Below are 23122 nucleotides of genomic sequence, written 5' to 3'. Positions count from 1 at the left end.
CAGACTTTCAGCTTTTATTCCATGGGTTGAACAAAAAGATTGCATAGAAATGTGAAAAACTAAAGCACTTTTTGAACACAATCCCTTCATTTCATGGGCTTGTAAGTAATTGGACAATTGACGTCCATGCTATTGCATGGGCAGGTGTGGGCAATTCCCTTGTTATGTCATTATGAGTGAAGCAGATAAAAGGCCTGGAGTTGATTAGAGGACTCGTGCTTGATTTGGAAAATTTTGCTGTGAACAGACAACATGCGGTCAAAGGAGCTCTCCATGCAGGTGAAAGGAGCCATCATTAAGCTGATAAAACAGAGAAAAAAAACATGCGAGAAATTGCTACAGTATTAGGAGTAGCTAAATCAACAGTGTGGTTCAGTGCATCCTGAGAAAGAAAGAAAGCACTGGTGAACTCAGCAACGCAAAAAGACCTGGACGTCCACGGAAGACAACAGTGGTGGATGATCGCAGAATCATTTCTATGGTGACGAAGAACCCGTTCACAACAGCCAACTAAGTGAACAACACTCTCCAGGAGGTAGGCGTATCAATATCCAAGACTACCATCAAAAGAAGACTGCATGAAAGTAGATACAGAGGGTACACTGCAAGATGCAAGCCACTCATAAGCCTCAAGAATAGGAAGGCTAGATTGGACTTTGCTAAAAAGAATCTAAAAAAGCCAGCACAGTTCTGGAAAAACTTTCTTTGGACAGATGAACCAAAATCAACCTCTACCAGCATGATGGCAAGAGAAAAGTATGGAGAAAGCGTGGAGAAGCTCATGATCCAAAGCACACTACATCATCAGTAAAACACTGTGGGGGCAGTGTGATGGCCTGGGCGTGCATGGCTGCTGGGACACTAGTGTTTATTGATGACGTGACACAGGACAGAAGCAGCCCAATGAATTCTGAGGTATTCAGAGACATACTGTCTGCGCAGATCCAGTTGAATGCAGCCAAACTGATTGGGCGGCGTTTCATAATACAGATGGACAATGACCCAAAACATACAGCCAAAGCAAATCAGGAGTTTATTAAAGCAAAGAAGTGGAATTCTTGAATGGCCAGGTCAGTCTCCTGATCTTAACCCAATTGAGCAGCATTTCACTTGTTGACTAAACTTCAGACAGACAGGCTCACAAACAAACAGCAACACAAGCCGCTGCAGTAAAGGCCTGGCAGAGCATTCAGAAGGAGAAAACCCAGCATTTGGTGATGTCCATGAGTTCAAGACTCCAGGCTGTCATTGCCAACAAAGGGTTTTCAACCAAATATTAGTATTAACCATTTTGTTTTCATTTATTTCATTTGTCCAATTACTTACAAGCCCACGAAATGAAGGGATTGTGTTTAAAAAATGCTTTAGTTTTTCACATTTTTATGCAATCTTTTTGTTCAACCCATGGAATAAAAGCTGAAAGTCTGTACTTCAATGGCATCTGAGTTGTTTTATTTAAAAGCCGCTGTGGTAATTTACAGAAACAAAATTAGAAAAACTGCGTTTCTGTCCAAATATTTATGGTCCTGACTGCACATATATAGCCTCTTCATTGCAACTAGACACATAGAGAAAGGTTTGCTCCCCATAAAGTCACAGCTGAAATGTCGCCCAACTCAACTGAATTATTAAACGTACTTTATCCATTAAATAATGCACTCATGTCTCAGTCACGTCTACTTTAAACCAAGGGGGCAAATTTGAGGCATTTTGAATGGTGCAAGTTGACTGAGTGCGTCATGTGGTGCATATGCCACATTTGTCTGCTGACTCATTCCTTTGTGTGCCAGTAGGTTTCTGGTCAAAGCAGTGATGGAGTGATGCCATTGGCTGACACAACTCACGACAACTGTGTGAAATACTCCGGTGGAGTACTTTATACTGAGATGGCCAAAATGAAATAGAGTTCATGCCAGGTTTTAAAAGCTGGAGCAAACCATAGACAAGAATACACCGGATAGGCAATCTCTGATATCACCCATTGGATTCTGTATGGCAAAAAGCCAAATAAAGCCAAATAAATTTGCCCTAAAATTAAATCAATACAGCTGATATTAAAAAAAACAACAACTCTACAGTTGTTTTTTTGAACTTGGAAATTGGAAGTAAGGAAAAATCCTTAAAACCAAACTGTTAATATATTTATTGTTCTGTGTAACAAATAGACTTTTCAATAGAAATAAAAAAAATAAAAAAAACTGTCTATTTCTTTATTTTCACAAACGATGTTATACATAACAAAGAGATCTGAAGTGGTGACTGACAGCACTACTGAGATTCTTAAACCGCTATTATGAATTGCACTTAATGGTTAGAAAGGAGGCTGAGTTGTTCTGTGAAATATAATACTTAATGCTATTTAAGAACCAACGGTAAATGGTGTTGGTCCTTGTATTTACATTACTGCTATGGTCTACAAATGGTCTGTTTCTGACATCTTGACCTCGCGTTAAAGGGCCATGATGGGTAGACGGTGGCTGGACGGGACACAAACCTATCAAGTAAGCGTTTCTGCCAGACTTGTCTTCATAGAAACTGTCTTGTGCCTTGTTCATGACTTCAAGGACTTTTGTTTTTGTGTAGCATGGTGCCGTTTATACTAGAAGCAACTTTTTGACATGTATTGCAAATGGGCAACGCATAATAGTTGATGGTGTTTTTGAGTGTGAATTGCAGTGACGGGGGAGAATGAGACAGGATAGGGAGGGAAGAGTAAAAGTAGCACAGCTGGATTAAAGACTTACATAACTGTTGGATCACAGGGAGCCGAGAGAGAGAAACCTGGGATGTAAAATGAATACAAATGTTGTCAGTTCAAGGTATTCTCAAATTCAACCTTTGTTTTTATCTCAGATGTTTTGGTGAATTTTGTCATTACAGTTTGTGCACGTTACGAAGGGGCTAAAACACTAACATTTTAATGTCTCAACCAGGGGTGTCAAACTCTAATTCACAGTGGGCCAAAATTAAGCACTGAAGTAAAGTCACAGGCCAAACTCAATATTTATTGAAAAATTAACTGCATCTTATATGAAATGTTTAACCATTTCATATAGTGTCTTCTTATGTTATATTCTTTTGTTACAGCCAGGTTAGCTCCGCACACAAGACAAACACATCTGTCCTTTATATTTGGTAACAGATAATCGGCCTCCCACCTGTCTTGAAAGCTCCTGTTGTCCATCTTACGTTTGGCTATTTTTGTGGAGGGTGCAATTAATTTGTCCAATGCGACTGGAGCATGGTTGTCAACAACTGTCAACAGAAAAAAGGACTGCTTGCCTGTTTCGCCTGCTCACCAACATACCTGCTCACCAACATACGAGCAAGGCATTGTGGGATTTGTAGTATTAGTGGTACAATATACCGCGGGCCAGCTCTAATGCACTTTTAAATTATCTCGCAGACCAATTATGATTATATTGAAGGCCAAACGTGGCCTGATTTTAACACATGTGGTCTAGACCAAATTAATGGTAAATGTATGCCCTTTTGTACCTTCAGGGATTTTTGCAATTTATTTGCATTTGATAGAACACATATTTCCCTCATTATACCTGTTTTCTGTCAGTTTTTATATTTTGTCTTGAAAAAGATTATAATTTCATCATTTTTCTGTCAAATCCAACATTGAACATCAAACCTTCAGTCTATAATGAAATCTCAGTACAATCTTGTTTCTATGGAAAAAAAAGCTGCACTATAGAAAACATAACATCTTGTTTCTATAGTGATCAATAGGTAGAAGCAACTAGGTTCTTCCTTTTAAACTGATCAAGGTCTGAAAGTCTCCATTTTGTGTAAATTGCGAAAAGAAAATTTCCTATTGTTAGTTTTGACCGATTACTTTGATAGTATTCAAGCATATTTATTTGCCAGGTTAATCAGTAAATGTTTGCTTATCAGAGGAAAATGAAAATGTTAAGACTAAAAGTTTTTAAAGCAGTAAATCTCAATCTTCTGTTAACACATTTTTCCTGAATGTCGTAAGTCTTATGATTATTTGTACATCAACCCAAGCTAACTAGTGAACTGTTTAATGGTGCAGAAAGTAGGTTTTTGGTTAATGAGAAAAGTTCAACTCAAGTAATTTAGCCCTGGTTAGTAATGACCGAGGGCAAAGGTTTTCTGTAGATCCCCCATTGTAGTTTATATGCAACAACTACAACATTTTTCAAACGTGCTCATCTGCGCCTGATTCAACACTATTGAATAAAGTAATACCAAGAAATGCAGTTTTAATCTTAAATTCTTTATATATGTCCCTCATTATGAGAAAAATGCTACCAGAACATGTAAAAAACACACCAAAAATGCTATTTTCATTGGAGTGGGTCTTTAAGGCTGTGAACAGGTGTCTATTATATAGATAACCAGTTCAAACTACTGACATTAATACAGGTTACAAGTAAAGGATAATAGAGCTCCTGAAAAAAGTAACAGGTCTGTGAGGGACAGCATTGTTTCTTGATTTTAGGAAATAAATGCTAAGTTTCTGCACCATTATACAAATCATTTCTGCGATTTCCTGAATTCCTTTTTTTTCTCTTAATTTTCTATGTCTCATTGTTGAAGTTTTTACCTATGATGAACAGTACATATCCTTTTATAATCTATCAGGCAGGACATCTTACAGAATCAGTGACTTTTTTGCTTTACTGATTATATCTAATAAAATATTAATACATCCTGTGCTGACTTATGGTATCCATTGAAATCTTACTTGTTTCAAGGTTATTTAATCAGTGTGTAGATAAGAAATCTGTGGTGAACATGTCGAGCTCTCCTGCAGTGCAGTATGGCAGGTCAGTGAAGGAAGTCCACGGCAGGGTTGTTTAATCAGGCCAGTTAATGGCGTATATCCTTTATTACATCTCTATGAAAGGAATTTATCTACATCATTGCAATTGAAGATGCATGCATCAAAACTGGTTTAAAATTTGGCCAAGTAAAGCTTCTGCAAGTGTGCGCATATAAATATGCAATAGCATAGCTGCAACTACTTCCATGGTTGTTTCTTTATAGTGGCATTTTCCATTCTAGAAACAGCAAGCCCTCTGCAATTCTCTTTGTGAACTCAGAGTTCACAAAAAAAATACTGTGGAGCCTGCATCCCAGTGCTGACGGGAACATAAAAGGAGAAGCTGCAGTGTTGGGATATTTGGTGGTTTACGAATCCATTGTGCCACTGCTGATGATTGATGATGTAATGCCAGTCTTTTGTCAATAAAGATAAAACCTTCATCTCCCAAGACTAACCAGCAAACCGCATAGTTTGATGGAGCGGTTGAGTTAAAAGGGATCGTTGGAGCGCAGGTTTTTATGGATTAGTAAAAAATAATGATCTGATTACTACATACCACAAATGCTGTAAATAAAAATTTTTCATGGTTTGGTAGTCACAGCTAAATGAATGGTTGGTTGGGAACAATGAGCAGCAAATAAAGATATCTGAACAAGTTAAGGAAGATGTGCTAAGGAAACAAAATGTCTAAAGAGAAGAGCAATTGGTGGACAATGGTGGATGTGATGTGTGAATTGTAGATAAAAGGAAGTTAATGCATTTAAGATTTAAATAAAAACTAGTTTTTCCTCTCTCCTTTTTTCTTTATTATTGTTTTTATGAAAATTTGTTTGTTGTGGTCTTGTTTTTCAGCCTGCCTTCTCATTTTTCTATTTTACAGTGACTCTAAGGGTCATGTTGCCCATGAATGTTTTGGATGGGTCTCCAATTTGCTGCCACTGTTGGCCACATGTCTATTTTTATTCCACTGTCAAGTGCCTGTTGAGTAACAGACGATAAGTTTAGATCCATTAGTCTGACTCTTTCCTATGGACCAACTAGTTCTATCTTTATCAAAGTAAAGCTTTCAGTTTAAAAACACTAGAATGTCTGTTTGCTGCTCTTGCTTGTAAATCACTTTCTTGTTGCTATTGTTATGCATTATAACGGGTAGGAAAAAATCATAAATTGAAAAAAATTCACAAGCAGCACAGTATCCAAATCAAAACAACATAGTAAAGAACAGTATTTACAACAGGAAAAACCATAGACTACAGTTGTGTTGGGTTTTAACCCTTTAACATCGGAGCTTGAGCTCCATCATTTACATTCTGTGGACTACCTAACTCTACCGCAATTAAACTTATTCCAGCTGATTCTGAAGCAGAAAAAACAGCTGTGCGCTAATATGCAACACTTTACAGTAGTGAAGTGCTTACACAATCAATTTAAATTGATATTTGGGATATTTAATTACCAATATCCAACACAAGTGTTGCATATCAGTGCATAGCCACTTTTCTCTGCCACATTGATTATGTAAGCACTTCACTACAGTAAAGTGTTACATATTAGCGCAAGGCTGCTTTTCTCCACTTCAAAATCTGCTCATTCACGTTGATGGCGTAAACTAGGGGGGGTCAGACAACGGGTATCGATGGCCACCTCCTTCTGGTTTTTCAGAAATCCAGCCTTATCTGCTGCTGATTACCAGGATCAGGTGTTTTTAGCCAATGAGAAGCTACAATGGCACATTTGTCGGAAAATAAGATAGATGAGAGTTTATTTTCATTTGTACATGTGAAACAAGTACATTGGAATTTTTCTTCGGCAGCTATCGAGTCAGGGCGAATTACAGAAGGACAACAGAAAATAACAACAAAAACTAACAAGAATCGTGAATAAAAATGAGGGCCAAAATTTAAGAAAAGAGAAGAGGAAAAAAATATGAACGATGCAGTCGTATCCACACGTTATTGCAGTGTCTCAACCTTTTTATTATTGCGCTGTTCTCTTTATGTCCTGTTTGTGAGATATAGTGGTTTTTAATTGTTCATTGTTCATTGCGCTTCATGTCCCGGGTGGTTAGCATTCATTATAGTTCTAACAGATTAAAAAAAAGTTTAAATATATTGAATAAATAAATTGTGTTCCAGGGGGGATTATTCATGTTGCTGTGTTGTGTTGTTCAGTTCAGTCTCACTCTCACCTCTCTTATGTTCTGTGCTAACATTCTGACTGCTGCTGGGAAGAAGCTGTTGTGAAAGCATGTGGTGTGTGTTTGAAAACTTTCAGGCCTGCAGTGTCTGAGGTTGTGGCCTGAGTCCACACACTGGATCAGTGCGTGGGCAGGATGGTGACTGGCCCTGATGATCTTCACTGCTCTCCTGCTGTTTCATCGTTTATAGATGGTCTCGATGAATGGAAGATTGCACCCAATGATTTTTTTACAGCTGTTTTGATGACCCTTTGCAGCATCTTCTTCTCTTTCATGGTGGTGTTTTTAAACCAAGCTGTCAGTCCGCTTGTGAGGATGCTTTCAACAAGCCCCCTGTAGGCTTGGGTGAGGGTATGGCACTTGAGTCCTGCCTTCTTCAGAAGCCTGATGAAGTACAGCCTCTGCTGGGCCTTCTTCGCTGTGGCAACAGTGTTTCTTTCCTAGCTGAGGCTATCTGTGATATTCAGACGAAGAAACCTGTGACAGTTGGTCTGCTCCACCACAGTCCCGTTGATGGTGAATGGCTGCTGTGGTGGGGGTTTACTTCTGTAATCCACAATTATTTATTTCGTTTTCTATCTTAGATGTTCGTCTCCTATGTCGACGAGGGTCATTTAGAGTATAATTTGAAACTGTTGCAATGAAAGGGGAATTATGTTTTTGGTTGGCAGACTGGCAGACTGCCTGGGTAAGGCATTGTAAGAAGCATTTCAAGTTCCTGGAGTGGTCTAACCAATGTCTAGATCTAAACCACACAGAAAATCTTTGGAGGGAGTTTAAAGTCTGTGTCACCCAGCAACAGCCCCAGGACATCCTGCTCTAGAGGAGATCTGCATGGAGGAATGGGCCAAAATACCAGCAGCAGGTTGTGAAAACCTTGTGAAGACTTACAGAAAATATTTGACTGCTGTCATTGCCAGCAAAGGGTTTATAACAAAGTATTGAGCTAGGGTTGAGCGATGTCCATTAAATTGGCAGTTGACTATGTTTGCAGTAAACCATCGGGATGGACGATGATATCGGCGGGGGAGGGGGGGGGGTATTTTATAATTTTTCTACATTATATAATTATTATTCGTTATTTTATTTTATTACTGCATTTATTTTATTTCCCAACTAATGACTCATCCGCGATGATCCAGTATAAACTAAGGGAAGTGACTAACAAAAAATAACAAACGAAGTAGAAAACAAGTAGTCCGCTCCTGCACTTGATTAGTCAAGTGGACCGGTGGACCGAGCGACCTTGTCTCTGAGCAGAGCAGTCAGACTTTGTGTTGGAGGGGAAGGGAGGATGCTTTGTTACGTGTGCGCTATGTGTGGGAGACTTCGGACTGCGATCCGTCCCGCAGCTCTAGGTGAGCGAGCTACCGAACCCGGAGAACCGGGTCTTCCGGTAAAAGTGTAGGTCCGGGCAGAGCTCGGACCGTCAGCTCACACAGCGGCTTTGGGGCGGTGTTTGAGCTTTTCAAAGCAGAAATGTCGCTCAGTCCTTTGGAACCGTTCAAACGATCGCGTAGATAGAAAACGTTTTTCTGGGCCCATGTATACCGTTGAATTCTAATCCGACCATTGATCCGATCAAGATATTTTGCACATGTAACCGCGGCTTATGGTGTCGACTCGCAGCGTGGCGGAGTGTAGCATCGCTATGGTGTCTCTCCAACCTGATGTCAGTCAGCCATCACGACGGACGATGGACCCTATATTGAGCTGAACACTTGAGGTATAGTAATGATGATAATTGCAGGCCTCTCTCCTCTTTTTAAATGGGAGCACTTGTACAATTGGTGGCTGACTTAATACTTTTTTTTTCCCCACTGTATACACACCAATGAACCTGCACTTTATTTCAGCCTGTCTGACTTGAGAATTTCTAATTAATATTTTTTAAAATAAGTATGTTAACATACATTCAATGTTTAAATTGACAAAGATCAGTTGAGCATCAGTGGTCTGGAAACGATCCAGACTTCATGAAGATTCTAAAGGCAACAGAATTAAAGTGCAAGGAAATCTTACTTAAACTGTGCCTTCTGTAAAATGTATTTGTCCGTTTTTTTCTCAGTGTGTTGGAGAGGAGAACTGGGTAGGGAATCGAACGGTCCATATTGGACATAAAGAACCCCCTTCATGTGCTGAGGCGTATATGCCTCAGGATTATCCTGACAACCGCATCGTCTCCTCCAAGGTAAGTGAACCTAAGCGGATCCGTTTATGACCACAGAACATTTCATGACTTTGAAAGACAACCCAACTTTCTAGCTTTGCTTGTCAAGCCTTAAAGTAAGTTGTTTCTTTGCCAAAAAAATGTTGTAGTTTTTTTAAGTGTTTGCTGTTGTCTTCAATTGTGTCTGGACAGTCTCTTTTGCTTTCTCTCTTTCCCAAAGTACACTTTTTGGAACTTCATCCCAAAAAATCTTTTTGAGCAGTTCCGGAGAATTGCCAACTTCTACTTCTTGGTGATATTTTTGATCCAAGTAAGTTTTCTATTCACGTTTGAAGCATCTGTAGAATTTAATCATAGTGTATTATTTTTAAAATAGCTACTGCATTACATACAAAACCCTGGAAACTATCGTCTGGCCACACAACCTCTTCTTGGAGTTGAAGCTTAGCTGGTTTCCCACCAATTATTTTTTATTTTACCACAAAGTCCCATGGCGATAAGATCTCTTTTTCAAGGGAGACCTGGGCTGAAAAGCACCATCACAATAATGTTCTGCTAATGTAGTCCTGGACTTAAGTATTTACTCAGTACAGTACGCCTATCAAATCCCCTGTAGGAGTTATATCACTGTAGCAACCTTTGTATTGGCAAATAGTTAAAAGACAAATGAAATAGTTTTGGTTTTAGTTCTCATCACTTTTGCATTGCAGTCTCTCATCTCGTCTATGAAGACTCTCATTCATCCAGGTAGATTCCATCACAGAAGTTGGTGTAAGGTTGTCATCTGGACTTGGTTTTTAAAGTTGAAGACGTCTCTTATCCAAAAGGCTTTATCAAAGACTTTGTCAAAGCCTTTTGGATAAGAGGTGAAACGTCTTCAACTTTAAAAACCAAGACCAGATGACAGCTTTAAACCCACTACTGTGAAGTCTCTCATCCTATGTGTTTTGTTTTTGATCATAAACTTTTTGAAATTACACAAATGTAAAGAGGGATGCTGCATTGTTATTGGATATACCATTCTTTAAATACATAGCAACACCCTTTTATGATGTAAGATTACTGACAAATTGCTCCTTTATCGCAGCACTGTAATTTGAACTGACCAATATCCCCCAACAGCTTCTGATGAGTACGTGCCTTCAGTCTGCTGCTGACGTTTTTTTAACCTTTTTATTACTGGCTGACTGACTCTGAAAATACACGATGATGATGATGATGATGATTATATTTTATTTCAGACATATACTTTAGAAGTAAAAGCAGTACAAGAAAAAAAAGAAATATCCAAAAGATAGTGAGGAGAAGTAAGAGCCTTATAAATTCTCACCCCCGTGCCCTAGACCAAATTAATTACCACATCCAGCATGCCCACTATCTGTTAATGGTCCTGTTCCCTCTTTAATGTAGTTTCAGATACAAATATAGATACATGCACATAAGAAACAAACACACATGCCTAGCTGTTGGACAGGACAAGTTAAAAAAAAAAAAAAAAAAAAAAGAAACAAACACATGAAAACATTCAACACGCATTTTTCATGTATAAACACTCATTTGGTTCCATTTAAATCTTATTTTCCAACATGATTGAATGATTTGCAATGATTCAAATTTATATTCAAAAATAGTTACAGATATACCATGTTGTGTTTTGTATATGTATATATATCTATCTGTAATCATATTCTGTTTTTACATTAATATAATGAGAACATTAGCCATGTTTTACCTGGACTGATACTTTCTGATGTTACCCCGAACAGTAAAATTAAATACAAAACAGCAAGTAACAAAAAACAAAAACAATAATAAACATAGGTTTTTTACATCACGCTGTAAATACACTTATTTTGGTGTAGAGTTGGACATTTTAACATGAGATTTGAAGAAAAATTCCTTTATTTGAAACCATCCTCTAGTGGTCTTTTGTAGAATTGCAGCATTTAATACTGGCAGTTGGCTTTAGGTTCAGGAATGGAATGTGGGGTGTTGGTGAATTCATTGGGTAGTGTTTATCAATTGTACAGATGGAAATCAAAAACAGCAGAAAGTTTCTTAAGTTTTAAAGATCAAATATTACTAGAATTTCAGTTTCTTCTCTTATTTAGAATCGTTCAGTTCTGCAATTTTAAACTGATCTTACTTGACAATCTCCCCCTTCTCCTGTCTGTTGCTCTCTCAATTCTGTTAACGCCCCCCTATCTTCATCGTTCTTTTTTTCTTGCAGCTTATCATTGACACTCCCACCAGTCCAATCACCAGCGGTCTGCCCCTCTTCTTTGTCATCACGGTCACAGCCATAAAGCAGGTAAAACATAAACACATCCGATGAGTCTTGTGCACCTTGATTTGCCTCAGACAACCTATCAATCCAGCCTATTTCCAGAGTAAACACGTTCTTCAGCTGACCAGCTCAATTATTTGTACATAAACATTCCTCTCACCGTGAGAGGACATGTCATTGAATATGTCTGGTGATGTGAGAAATGTGATAATGAATGCTCCCTTCTGTTAATCACTTCAGGGTCCTGTTCCCCTCTTCTGTGTTGCAGAACAGAGAGCTGTTGTACTATCAAAGCTGGAATGAACTCTCAAGCTTTACAGAGACATAAATCCAAACTATGAAGGGTCACCTTCAAATTTCGAAAAGAGCTTAGTTAGTAAGCAAAGGGAGTGTCATGCTAATTAATGAAAACGTTTGACCAGAACCTCCCATTTAGTTTGCTCTATGCCCCCGCCCCAAAATCCAAAGTAAACACTCATACACTGCATTTTCCTTCATCTTCTCTTTACAGTGAAGTTAATTGTCTGTTTTCTGCTGCAACACTCTCAGGGCTATGAGGACTGGCTGAGACACAAAGCGGACTGCTCCTTAAACGAGTGTCCAGTGGACGTTGTGGAACAGGGGAAGGTGGTGAGGACGCAAAGTCACAAGCTACGGGTAAGAATGGCCTCATTAGAGCAGCACAGTACCTGAGGCCACAAAGTAACACTGCTGCATTGCTCACTTTTTTATAAATGTCCCTTCGACTTCTCCCCTTTTTTTCCCTGCAGTGCTCTATAACTTTTCCTCTCTTGGCTCTCTTCTGCCTTTCTTGCCAATTATTTGCCCTCAAACTGCAATAGACCGTCCTCTAGTGCTCCGCAAAAGAGAATGAACAAGGGCGATGTTCTTTATGATATGTCTGGCATCTTGCACTGATGTTCTTTTATGTCATTCTGATGGGATAGCAGGAGTTTTTTAGTTTTTCTCTCATTCACTAAGGGACAACTATTTGAATGGCACCTGAACAAATGAATATTGAGGACGTTTTCCTTCTTTCACCTCTTGCTTAATCAGAACTGTGATTACACTGAAAATCTTGTGTAATCTGTTAGTTACTTACTTTTATTATCTGATTAAGACTAAATTGTGCAACTAAGTCCCTCGTTTATCTGAAATGTTACGTTCCAAAAAAAAACTTGCATAGTTGTCATCTTTTAATTTTTACAACTATTATAGATGTTCCATGGCTGTAAAACTCCTCACTACACACTTGATAGACTTATCTCCGACAAACATGAACATTTTCACACTTTTCTCTCTTGTTTAAACTCTCAAAGTTCAAACCTTCATAAAGAAAATTAATCCAGTATTGAAAAATGAAAACAAAGATCTTCAGAGATTTATGTAAAAATGGCAAAGTGAACGTATTCTGTTCAAGAGTATGAAGGTACGTAGGAAAATGGTCAATAGCCAATCAGGATCTAGAACACGATGTGCTACAATAAAAGAAACTGCATATTAGTGCAGAATCAGACTAAATTAATATTCAAATATTAATTTGAAATACAAAAATTGGACAAGATTTTTAATGGATGGACTCTAGCCATCTACAATCTACCAATCTATCTAGTAGCTGCCAATTTTCCTGAAGGAAGGGCATCTGGCATAAAAATCTCTGCCAAGCCACCTCTGCAAATCAGTGAAAGCTGATTCGCTGTAGCGACCCCTGAGGGGATACGCCGAAAGGTAAACAACAACAATATACAAGTCGCACCTGAGTAGAAGTCACTCCCCTGGCCAAACTATGCACAGCTTATACTCCAAAAAATACGGTAATTAAAACGGCTTTGTAGTGATGACAAAATGAATGAGGTTACTCTGTTACTTAACTTATTACGCCGTTAGTGATGCAGTTATACTTACATGGCATCACTACCAACATGTGTAATAACAAAACAAAGAAAATATGCTAGTAACTGCATCAAGAGAATGAATTTCCTATTTATTAATTATGGTTGCTTTTAGTCATTTCTTTCTAGACGTCACTGACGGGTTACTGAAGCTAATTTAAGAATGTTTTTTCTTTCTGTATTTGTCTCAGTCTCCCTAGGTATTATTCACCTTTTTTGTATCATTTATATCAGGTAATTTTGGGAGACACAAGTTTTTCCCCTCATTTAGATTTTTTTCATTTCATTTACTTTGCTCAAACAGATTTCTACGGAAAAATAACCACAGTAAATAATAAATTATTTATAGTTTAGACACAATGATTTCTTTTTTTTATAGACATGCTCTATTCCTTCATATCCCACTCAAATTTCTTTTTTATGTTAAATTGTCTCATATTTCCCTGCAAGCTGGTAAAAAGACTTTCCTTACAGCTTTCAGACCTGCTCATTTTTTCCCTGAGTCTCCAGGACTGTAACTGGAGGTGAAGTGTTAAGTTTGCAGGCTGGTTTTCTGCTGACCCAGCTGCCAGTTTCTGTATGAAATGCTGGCATTCTCCTTTGCTTTCAAGAATAAGTGCAACCTGAACCTATTTCCAAAGTTTGTGTTCACTGAACTGTTGTTCATGCAACGCTGCTTTAATGATCTACCTGTTTGTGTTTTTAATATTTTGTATTTCCCTGATGGAAGTACAGGAATTAATTAAAATCTTTGTTAATTGTTTATGAGATTCAGTTACAGACGTGGATGCCTGGCCCAAAAACTGTTGAAAAACGCCAACCGCCTGTAACTGGCTACCTACTCTGCCGTCATCTTTCCTCTGTCATCCAGGCATTTGATGAAAACAGACTGTGTAAAGTGACTGATGTAGCTTATCACCTCCGGCGCAGATCTATCGATTGAGCGTATATATTTCTGTCTTGTTGCACCCCGTTGTCAGTAGGTAATTGGCGCTGGTACATCCCGTTTCTGCTGTGTGTGCTGCTTATGCCGAGACCGTGGGATGGTGAGGGGGTGCTTACAGTGTACATCTAAAGAAAGTGCTGAGCTCCACAGATGATGTCCTCGTAGCAGTAGACTTTTAGAAAATTGAATTTTTTGAGTTATAAAGTTTGATCTCATTTCACTTTTTTCTTTAAATCGGTGACCTTTTTTCCTCTTCGTGTCTGTTTTGCCACCACTTTTTCCTCCTTACCGTGTTTTCTTTGTCAAGGTCTGTCAGAAGCGTGGATCAAACGGAGAGGATTAAAACGAGAATCAGGAGCGAGAATAATTATGAATACATTAAAACGTATAAAATCAGAGCTCATGTGTATGGTCACCGTGGAGACGGGATTTGCCAGAATTTAAGCTGCTCGGCTCTCATAATCCGTTATGCAACTTCTCAATCCTTTGAAAAAAGGAGTGATAAAGGATGAGCAGATGGTTACCCAAATATCTCCATGCCTGTTTAAAACAGTGTGAAAAACACACACAACCCCCCCCCAGCTTTTTGTTGATTTGGATGTTGCTTGCTGTCTTTCTCTGTCAGGTGGGGGACATTGTCATGGTTAGGGAGGATGAAACCTTCCCCTGCGATCTCATCCTTCTTTCCTCGAGCCGATACGATGGGACCTGTTTTGTCACCACCACCAGCCTGGACGGGGAGTCTAGTCACAAGGTGTCACGACGTGTTAAAGTTTTTCTTTTCTGTTTTATCTTTCTTGGTGACTTAGAAAGGTCTTTGATTGCACAGCCATGGAAAAACAGCGCTGGAAGATTTGTAAAAGAACACAATACCACAGATGAAGCCCTCTTTTTAAAACCTAACAATGCATCCCTGCTTACACAGAACTATGTCAGTTATGTAATCGTATAAATCTATTTTGGTTCGTTCAAAACATAAAAACAGCCTCCATTTAAAGTCCCATCAGATCAAAGATGTGGCTTTTGTTCTTTTACTGGCTTTATATTTGATATGCATTAACTTGGGGACTATTTAGAGAAAACAAATAAAGCTAAAACATATTTATTGTAATGTTTAGTTCTTTTTAACCTGTAAGGATATCAGGTTTTCTTTTTGAAGGGACAATTTGGGGAAAAAAGACAATTCTATATTTTTTATTTTTTAAGTGTTTGTTCAAAATTCTTTTTGACAAGATGTCTTTGTATCTTGAAGTCACACTCCGATCATCTTTTGATCTATTTTTATTAAACACAACCCAGTGGACTTCTAATTAAAATTATGCCGTTTTTAGCTGAAATAAAAAAATGTATCCTTTTGTAAGTCATAGTTTCTGCAGAGCAGCAGTAGTAGCTTACAGCCCCCCTCGCCCCCCAACCTAACATTATTGATATAGGAGCTATCCAGCCATACAGTTTTAAGCCAGATGCCGGCTCAGACGAGGAAAACAAAGATGTACATTGATCTAGTCATCTCCAATTGGATGCATCTGAATAGAGCAAAGCAGGAACTTTCTTTTTTCCAGCTGTATTTTTTCTTCTGCTCCTGATTCATAATGATTTGAATAAAGAAATACTCAGAAATGCAATTTTGAGCTTAATTTTCTTCATATCTGTCCTCCATAATCAGAAAAATGCTACAAGAACATGTTAAAACCACCACTTTCATCAGAGTGGGTCTTTAATGTTTGACAATTTTATGGTAGGACGATAGGAAAAAATTAGTGTTTTTTTGTGTTTTGGGACTTTCCCCATCTCATGAACATGTTTTTTTTTTCAAACATATTGATGACAAAAATGTCTGACATGATTTTAAACTTCTCTTGTTTCTTTTGTTCATTCTAATTGCCTGACAGACCAGAGTCACACACACTGTAGTGTCTGCTTTGTATCCTAGAATAAACTGTCTATATTGGCATAAATGCTCAGGGGGACCACCACATGATTGCTCTGTGACAGCTTGTCTCCTTCCTCCCACTTTCTTCAGGTCATCTCAAAATCCTACATAGTCCAAGGCACCAAATGAACCTTTTCCACATTAGTGACTGTGTTGGTGACATTTTCCTCTGTTGTCTTTTCCTTCTTTCATTCCTACTCGACCTTTCTGTGTCAGACATATTATGCTGTACCAGATACCATGGCCTTTAGAACAGAGCAGGAGGTGGATTCACTACATGCCACTATTGAATGTGAACAACCGCAGCCTGACCTCTACAAGTAAGTGTGACAAACGCCACTGAAGTCTCCTCGTGCGTGGACGAGTCACATAATCTAACCTCACTCCTGTTTGGAGCTTGATTTAGTTTGACTTTTTTTTCCCTCCCAGATTTGTCGGACGCGTCGACATTTACAAAGACAAACAGGAACCTGTGGTTAGGTGGGTGTGTTCATGCGTGTCATAACTTGTATATTTTAACGAGGCTTTCATGAAATAAAATGTTATGAAATGCGACCAGTGATGTTTTCTGTGTCGATATCCTCCTCTTTTTCTAATTTACTCTTACAGAACACTTGGAGCAGAGAACTTGCTTCTGAGAGGAGCCACATTGAAGAATACAGGACACATTTATGGTAAGATTCTAACCATGCTGCTTAAAGTATTTAGAGTATTTATGGAAAGGCTCTTACAGCATTTATCTTTGTTACTTTTCGGCTTTAGCTGTTGCTGTCTACACTGGCATGGAGACCAAGATGGCTCTGAATTACCAGTCAAAATCTCAGAAGCGCTCTGCTGTGGAAAAGTATATTTACGTTCTCTCACCACATGCTTTTTTTCTGTACTCTTTACCTTTTGCAGCTTTATCACTAACCCTTTATCTGCTATGTCGTTCTGTGCAGGTCAATGAATGCATTTCTGGTTGTTTATTTGTGCATTTTGATCAGTAAGGCGGTGATCAACACTGTCCTCAAATACGCTTGGCAGTGGTCCCCTGATAGAGATGAACCCTGGTACAACCATAGGACTGAGATCGAGCGTCAGCGCCACGTGGTTTGTTAAAGCCCTCTGTGCTATATAGCAGTAGTCCCCAACCTCTGGGCCACAGACTTCTACCAGGCTATATGACAGTTGGTACTGGGTTGCAGAGGAAAAAAAGCACCACCTACATTTTTTTCTGTTTTATTTATAATCTAGATTCTGAAGGAAGTTTTATTTTGGAAGACTACTGGATTCTCTCCACCACATCCCACTCATTCTTGGCACATGTCAAGTCGCCCGGTCACGTGTTGAAAATCCATCAGCTACTTTCCTAAAGCTTTATTGAAACCCCCAAGCTGGCAAAGCAAGCTGAATTCAACAGACAAGAACAAGGAGTCTTTACTTCAAGTATGGATTTGTTGTTAATTTGTCAGTTGTTCCCACACACCATAATAATAATGTATATTATTCAGCAACCAGCTGCCTAATGTTACGAGGATGCTGCTATAAAGTTCTCCATATGGTGGATTCACATTGATCACTACATTTAGAAAATGCCAGTTTTAGTGAGCTTTTTTTTAATATATATATTTAAATGTCCAATCTTTTTAGCTTCTGCTTTGACAGTTATGGGTTAAGCGAAAATCTGTATCACATTTGAATAATTCCTTGACAAACACAACATGGTTCCAGCCTTCAGATATTTTACAGAGGATGAAGATTAACTTTTCTCAAAAGGTAAGGTAAGGTAAGGTAAACTGAAAGCTAAAATAAAAAACAAAAGACGGATACTTCAGCCTCGTGCAGGCCGCTACGTGAAAATATTGTCTTCGGTCCGGGGGCTAAAAAAGGTTGGAGACTGCTGCTCTACAAAATGTTCACTTTTTGTCCTTTTTCTAAAACTGCAGATTGGTTTCATTATCTTGTTCTTCTGTTTTTCAGGTGATCCGAGCTTTCACCGACTTCCTGGCCTTCATGGTTTTGTTTAACTACATCATTCCAGTATCCATGTATGTAACGGTGGAGATGCAGAAGTTTCTCGGCTCCTATTTCATTGCTTGGGATGAAGAAATGTTTGATGAAGAGCTGGGGCAGGGTGCTCAGGTCAACACCTCTGACCTAAATGAAGAGCTAGGACAGGTAGATCTCTCTCCATTAGAACGGAACTTTTTTATTCCTTGAGAAAAAGGATTTTAAAGAGAAAAACTAAAAATGTGAAGGAAAAACAAAAATAAACTATGTTTAACTGATGTCAGAGAGCGATTCCGGGTTTCAGCTATTTTTAATGTAAACTTCAAGCTTGTTTTGATCAATGATCCTCCAATTACCATGATAATTAATCTTTAATTTGGCATTGTGAGGGTTTTTCTCCTTTTTGGAAAACTCATTAGATGCTCCTACAAATCAACAACATTTTGCCTTCATGGGTTTCTGGAGCAGTACTGCATCCACTGCAGCTTATACATGTTTAATAAAATCTTTATTTAAACGGAAGGAAAAGAATCAAATGGCTGAAAATAATGGCAAACTATAGCAGAACCACTATAAGAGACCTTCATTTACATGCATATCTGATAATACTGTTTGAGATGTAAGCCTGCCTGCTGCTGCGTCTTCCTCCCTCAGGTGGAGTATGTTTTCACCGATAAGACCGGCACACTGACTGAGAACAACATGGAGTTTATTGAATGCTGCGTTGATGGAAATGTTTACATCCCTCATGCAATCTGCAACGGCCAAATCCTCAGTGCTGCCTCCAGCATAGACATGATTGATTCATCACCTGGAGGATACAGGAGAGTAAGTTTGTGATTTAAACCGTAAGCATCAATAACTTCGGCTGTTTGGGTTAACATCTTGGCTACATCAAACTTTCCTGGGAGCAAAAGGGAAGAAAACATGTAGCTGAAATTTTAGAGTAAGCCACTTTCCTAGAGAAAAAAGAGATTAATTTCTGTAATAATTGTCTGTTAAAATTTGTCTCACACAATAAAAAAGGGAAATAACTTGTTTTGAGTTTTTCCAGCTCAAAGATTGTTTCAGATGATTTATAAAAATAAAAAAAGCTCCTTTAGTAAGCATTTACTGCAATAAAGCTACCCATCATTGAAGAAGGATAAATGTTGATACTCATAGCTGTGATGATGCAGAATCAGTCTGTGCACAAAAATGATGAACAATTTTTTCCTTGTTTCCCTTTTTCAACAAAAGGATGCACAGAGCTGAACTAATGCTGATGTTTGTGTGACTGAAACTTGTGTTTGCGTCTGCAGGAATACGAGGATCTGTTTTTCCGGGCATTGTGTCTGTGTCACACAGTCCAGGTGAAGGAGGAGGAAACAGTGGAAAGCATAAAGAGGGGCATCCACCAGGGCAAGTCCACCTCCTTTTACATCTCTTCCTCCCCCGATGAGGTGGCTTTAGTGGAAGGGATGAAAAGGTAAACACGCTGTTTCTAGTATTTTTACAGGACTACAAAAAAAAATTCAAAAGGAAACTGCAGTCTAGTCAGAACTCTGCACAAAGGACCAAAAAAGTAGACCACATCAGTCCAGTTCTGAGGTTTTTACACTGGTTTTCTGTTTAGCACCAAAATACACATTCTCCCACTACGGATCAGCCAGACCTCTCTAGTCCTCTGGGTCTGGTCTTTTGTCAGATTCCTCAAGTCAAAACCAAACATGAATCTGGAACAAACTTCCAGATCAGCTAAAAGACTGTTTATTTAAAAGGCCTATATTATGCAAAATCAACTTTTTGAGCTTCTAAGTGTATTATAATGGTAATTCCACCCAAAGAAACAAAAACTTCAAAGTGTTATTTTGATCCATTCACTCATCTCTGAGGGTTTCTCTAAAACCCTGCTCTCTGGGCACCAGCCCCTTCCAATCCACAAAAACGAGTGGGTTGTCACATTGTGATGTCACGAAGTGAGACCAGCCCCTTTCAGGAATAGTCTGTGCTGCCAGCACCGCCCCCAGGCTTACACACACACACTTTCTCAGTGGAGCTAGCGGTGATTGGCAAAAACGCTTTCCTTTTCTATGCACAATATGCACATCCATCTTTGCAAGAGTAGGGATGTTTGTTTTCGTGGGCGAGACGCAGACGCGCTGCTGAGGCCGACTCTAGGATGACGTTATGAAATGGGCGGAACCCACACAGAGCAAAAGCTGGTGCTTTAGAGAATGAGTCTTTTTACTTGTAGGTAGGAAAATGAGCTGCGGAAATAACTAATACATAGTAACAATCATTGTTCTTTAGTGTGCCAAAGGTAATATATTTTGATATATATGGATATAGTTTACTCTAAAAGACTTTTCTTTGACATGAACATTTTGACATTTTTCTTTCTTCTTTAAACGTTTAAAGTTTGTAGAAAAATAAGTCCAGTTTTGTGGAGTAAAAACAAAAATCTGCTCGTAATGAAGATTTTTCCAACTAGCAAACTGCACACATCTGTACAAGAGATGCGGCATGGAAGAGACCGATTGACAAGGTCAACAGCCATTCGAATCATTGCACTGTAGAAAGAGAGAGAAAAAAGCATGCAGTACTGCACCTAAAAAAATAATTGCGACACTGCAAAAGGTGAAGGAACACTATTTTGCTTTCACAGCTGTCTTAAGTTTGTGGGACATAGATAATAGTTTAAGTGGAAACTCATCTTTTTGTTGTCAGGCTTGGCTACACCTACCTTAGACTGAAAGACAACTACATGGAAATCCTTAACAAAGATGACGAGATCGAAAGGTAAGTTAGCTGAGTTAATGTGAGTTAAAAATGTTGCTATTAAGAAATCCACAAACGATTTCTTATAGGCGTCACAATCAGAAGTAAATTTGTTGATTCGTTTTGTTTAGGTTGTTCTCAACTGTGTGTTTCATATTATGCAGAGATTACAAAAACCTGTAAACCCAGAATGCTTACAGAGAATTTCGGGCATTGGAAAGATTCCAGTTTTGTGGAAATTTTCCAAGCTTTGATCCACAGCAGGTGTTTGTGTAAGCGCCCCTGCTCTCCATCAGTCTTGGCAGTGGCCTGTCAATAGTGAGCTATTTAGGGGAGCGGGACAGCTGGAGTGGGGAGGGGTGCAGCATTCATCCAGAAGTTGAGTAGACTTTAAAGACCGTGGGAAGGCGATTGCTTCCATGGCCTTCTGCTGCCCTCTGTCTGAAGGAAATTTAAAGCTAACATAACATTTTTAAAAAATGATAAACAAGTGGGATAGGCCAGCATAAGAGAACCTACATTTTGTCAGAAAACTAAGGCTTTAACCTCATTGGCGAGGTCTTGGTGGCCATGATATTTATCCATGCCAGCATGGAGGAACTCATTATACCCACCACGCCTCCATACCCTGAGAAGGCAGATTAGGTGGTTTGGACATCTTGAAGTGAATCGCACACTTCACATGAAACCAGAGATGTGCTGGAGAGAATACCTCTCATCCAGGCTAGGAACATCTCTGTGAGCTCCTTGAAGAACTTCAATGTTCTCCTGGAGGAACCGGAAGAGAAGCTCAGGGGTTCTGGACATCCTCACTAATACTGCTGCATATAATGCTGTGATGCAGCTCCATCAAGACCTGATTTAAAAACATTGCAAACAGCATGTCTCCTCACCTCTATTAAAGCTGTACAGGGTGTTCTAAAATTGCTTCCAGCCTGTTGAAAGTTCCAAAGCTTAACATGAACTTATTATTTATTGCCAGAAAATAAACTTTATTTTAATTCATTTTTTGCCAAATGATCAAATGAAAGCTTTTATTATTATAAAATAGCAGTTTTATTTTTGCATATTGTCTTTTTTTCTTCATCTTTTTGCACCACTTCATTCTGGCAACTTTAAAGAAACATTTCTGCAGAAACTAGAGGGCCAGCAAGACCTACGTGACTTACACACTGACACCATCTCTTCTCAGGTTCGAGCTGCTCCATGTGCTCAACTTTGACTCCGTCAGGAGGAGAATGAGTGTCATAGTTAGGTCGAGCTCAGGTGAGATTTTGCAGCAGGGCCGCGTAAACAAAGTTTGGAACTGTGTCACGGCGTGTAAACTCCTTTGTGTTGTCTGTGTTCTTAGGAGAATACCTGCTGTTCTGCAAAGGGGCCGACTCGTCCATTTTTCCTCTAGTTGTATCCGGAAAGGTGGAGCAAGTGAAAGCCAGAGTGGAGCAGAATGCTGTAGTAAGTAAACAGGAACTGTTTTTTTTTTACAGTAAATTGTGATGCATTATATCATTAGCAATGAAGCAAAGAATGAGTAAAAAATATAATGTAGATACAGGTTAAGTTTACATTTTTAGCTGAATGCATTTCCTTTTTGTTTTAAATAAAAAAAAAATCATGCTGCAAGGGTTAAAGATCAGTACTAAAGTCTCACTCTGATCATATTTTGATCTATTTTAAAAGCAGGCCCAGTGGTCTTTTAACTATGATTATGCCATTTTTAGCCAAAAAAAAAAAAAAATGTTTTTGATAATTTGTTAATAGACACAAATATTAAAGTCTTCTTCTCTTGTTCCACGTTAAAACCAGGAGGGGCTGCGGACTCTGTGCGTGGCATACCGAAGGTTGTCAGAGTCGGAGTATCTGGAGGCGAGTCACCGGCTGACCGAAGCTAAGATAGCCCTGCAGGACAGGGAACAGAGGCTCGCTCAGACCTATGACATCATCGAGAGGGAATTTGTTCTCCTGGGTGCCACAGCAGTGGAGGACAGGTTGGTCGATAGTGAGCGAGCAAAGAATGGAAAAAATGTAGGAGCAGTCTAACAGCGGGGGACAGAAGGAGATTAATGAATCATTAAAGCTGACTTCAAAGTAAAAGCGGAAAAAAGAGTCTGTGTGAGCTTTACTGGTGACTTTCAGACATT

General features: G+C 38.9%; 1 protein-coding gene across 7 annotated transcripts in view; it reads left to right on the top strand.

The window, feature by feature from the left end:
* The window catches only part of LOC101172289 (phospholipid-transporting ATPase IH), a 39463-nt gene that overhangs the window by 2158 nt on the left and 14183 nt on the right, over positions 1 to 23122 (top strand). For all 7 annotated transcript variants that reach the window (XM_023950620.2, XM_023950625.2, XM_023950619.2 and 4 more), the window contains exons 2-18: positions 9070 to 9192; positions 9392 to 9481; positions 11402 to 11482; positions 12008 to 12115; positions 14922 to 15050; positions 16446 to 16549; positions 16659 to 16709; positions 16839 to 16903; positions 16992 to 17073; positions 17171 to 17321; positions 18192 to 18389; positions 18876 to 19049; positions 19523 to 19689; positions 20931 to 21002; positions 22174 to 22247; positions 22333 to 22436; positions 22788 to 22969. In XM_023950620.2, the coding sequence (XP_023806388.1) occupies positions 9070 to 9192; positions 9392 to 9481; positions 11402 to 11482; positions 12008 to 12115; positions 14922 to 15050; positions 16446 to 16549; positions 16659 to 16709; positions 16839 to 16903; positions 16992 to 17073; positions 17171 to 17321; positions 18192 to 18389; positions 18876 to 19049; positions 19523 to 19689; positions 20931 to 21002; positions 22174 to 22247; positions 22333 to 22436; positions 22788 to 22969 (1955 nt within the window). The remainder of the gene's footprint in view (positions 1 to 9069; positions 9193 to 9391; positions 9482 to 11401; positions 11483 to 12007; positions 12116 to 14921; positions 15051 to 16445; positions 16550 to 16658; positions 16710 to 16838; positions 16904 to 16991; positions 17074 to 17170; positions 17322 to 18191; positions 18390 to 18875; positions 19050 to 19522; positions 19690 to 20930; positions 21003 to 22173; positions 22248 to 22332; positions 22437 to 22787; positions 22970 to 23122) is intronic.

The sequence above is a fragment of the Oryzias latipes genome, chromosome 21 (genome assembly GCF_053564925.1).
Source record: "Oryzias latipes strain Hd-rR chromosome 21, Olatipes_Hd-rR_3.1".
Classification (NCBI taxonomy): Eukaryota; Metazoa; Chordata; class Actinopteri; order Beloniformes; family Adrianichthyidae; genus Oryzias; species Oryzias latipes.
Note: the sequence above shows the minus strand (reverse complement) of the source record. Positions and strands in the feature narration are given on the sequence as shown.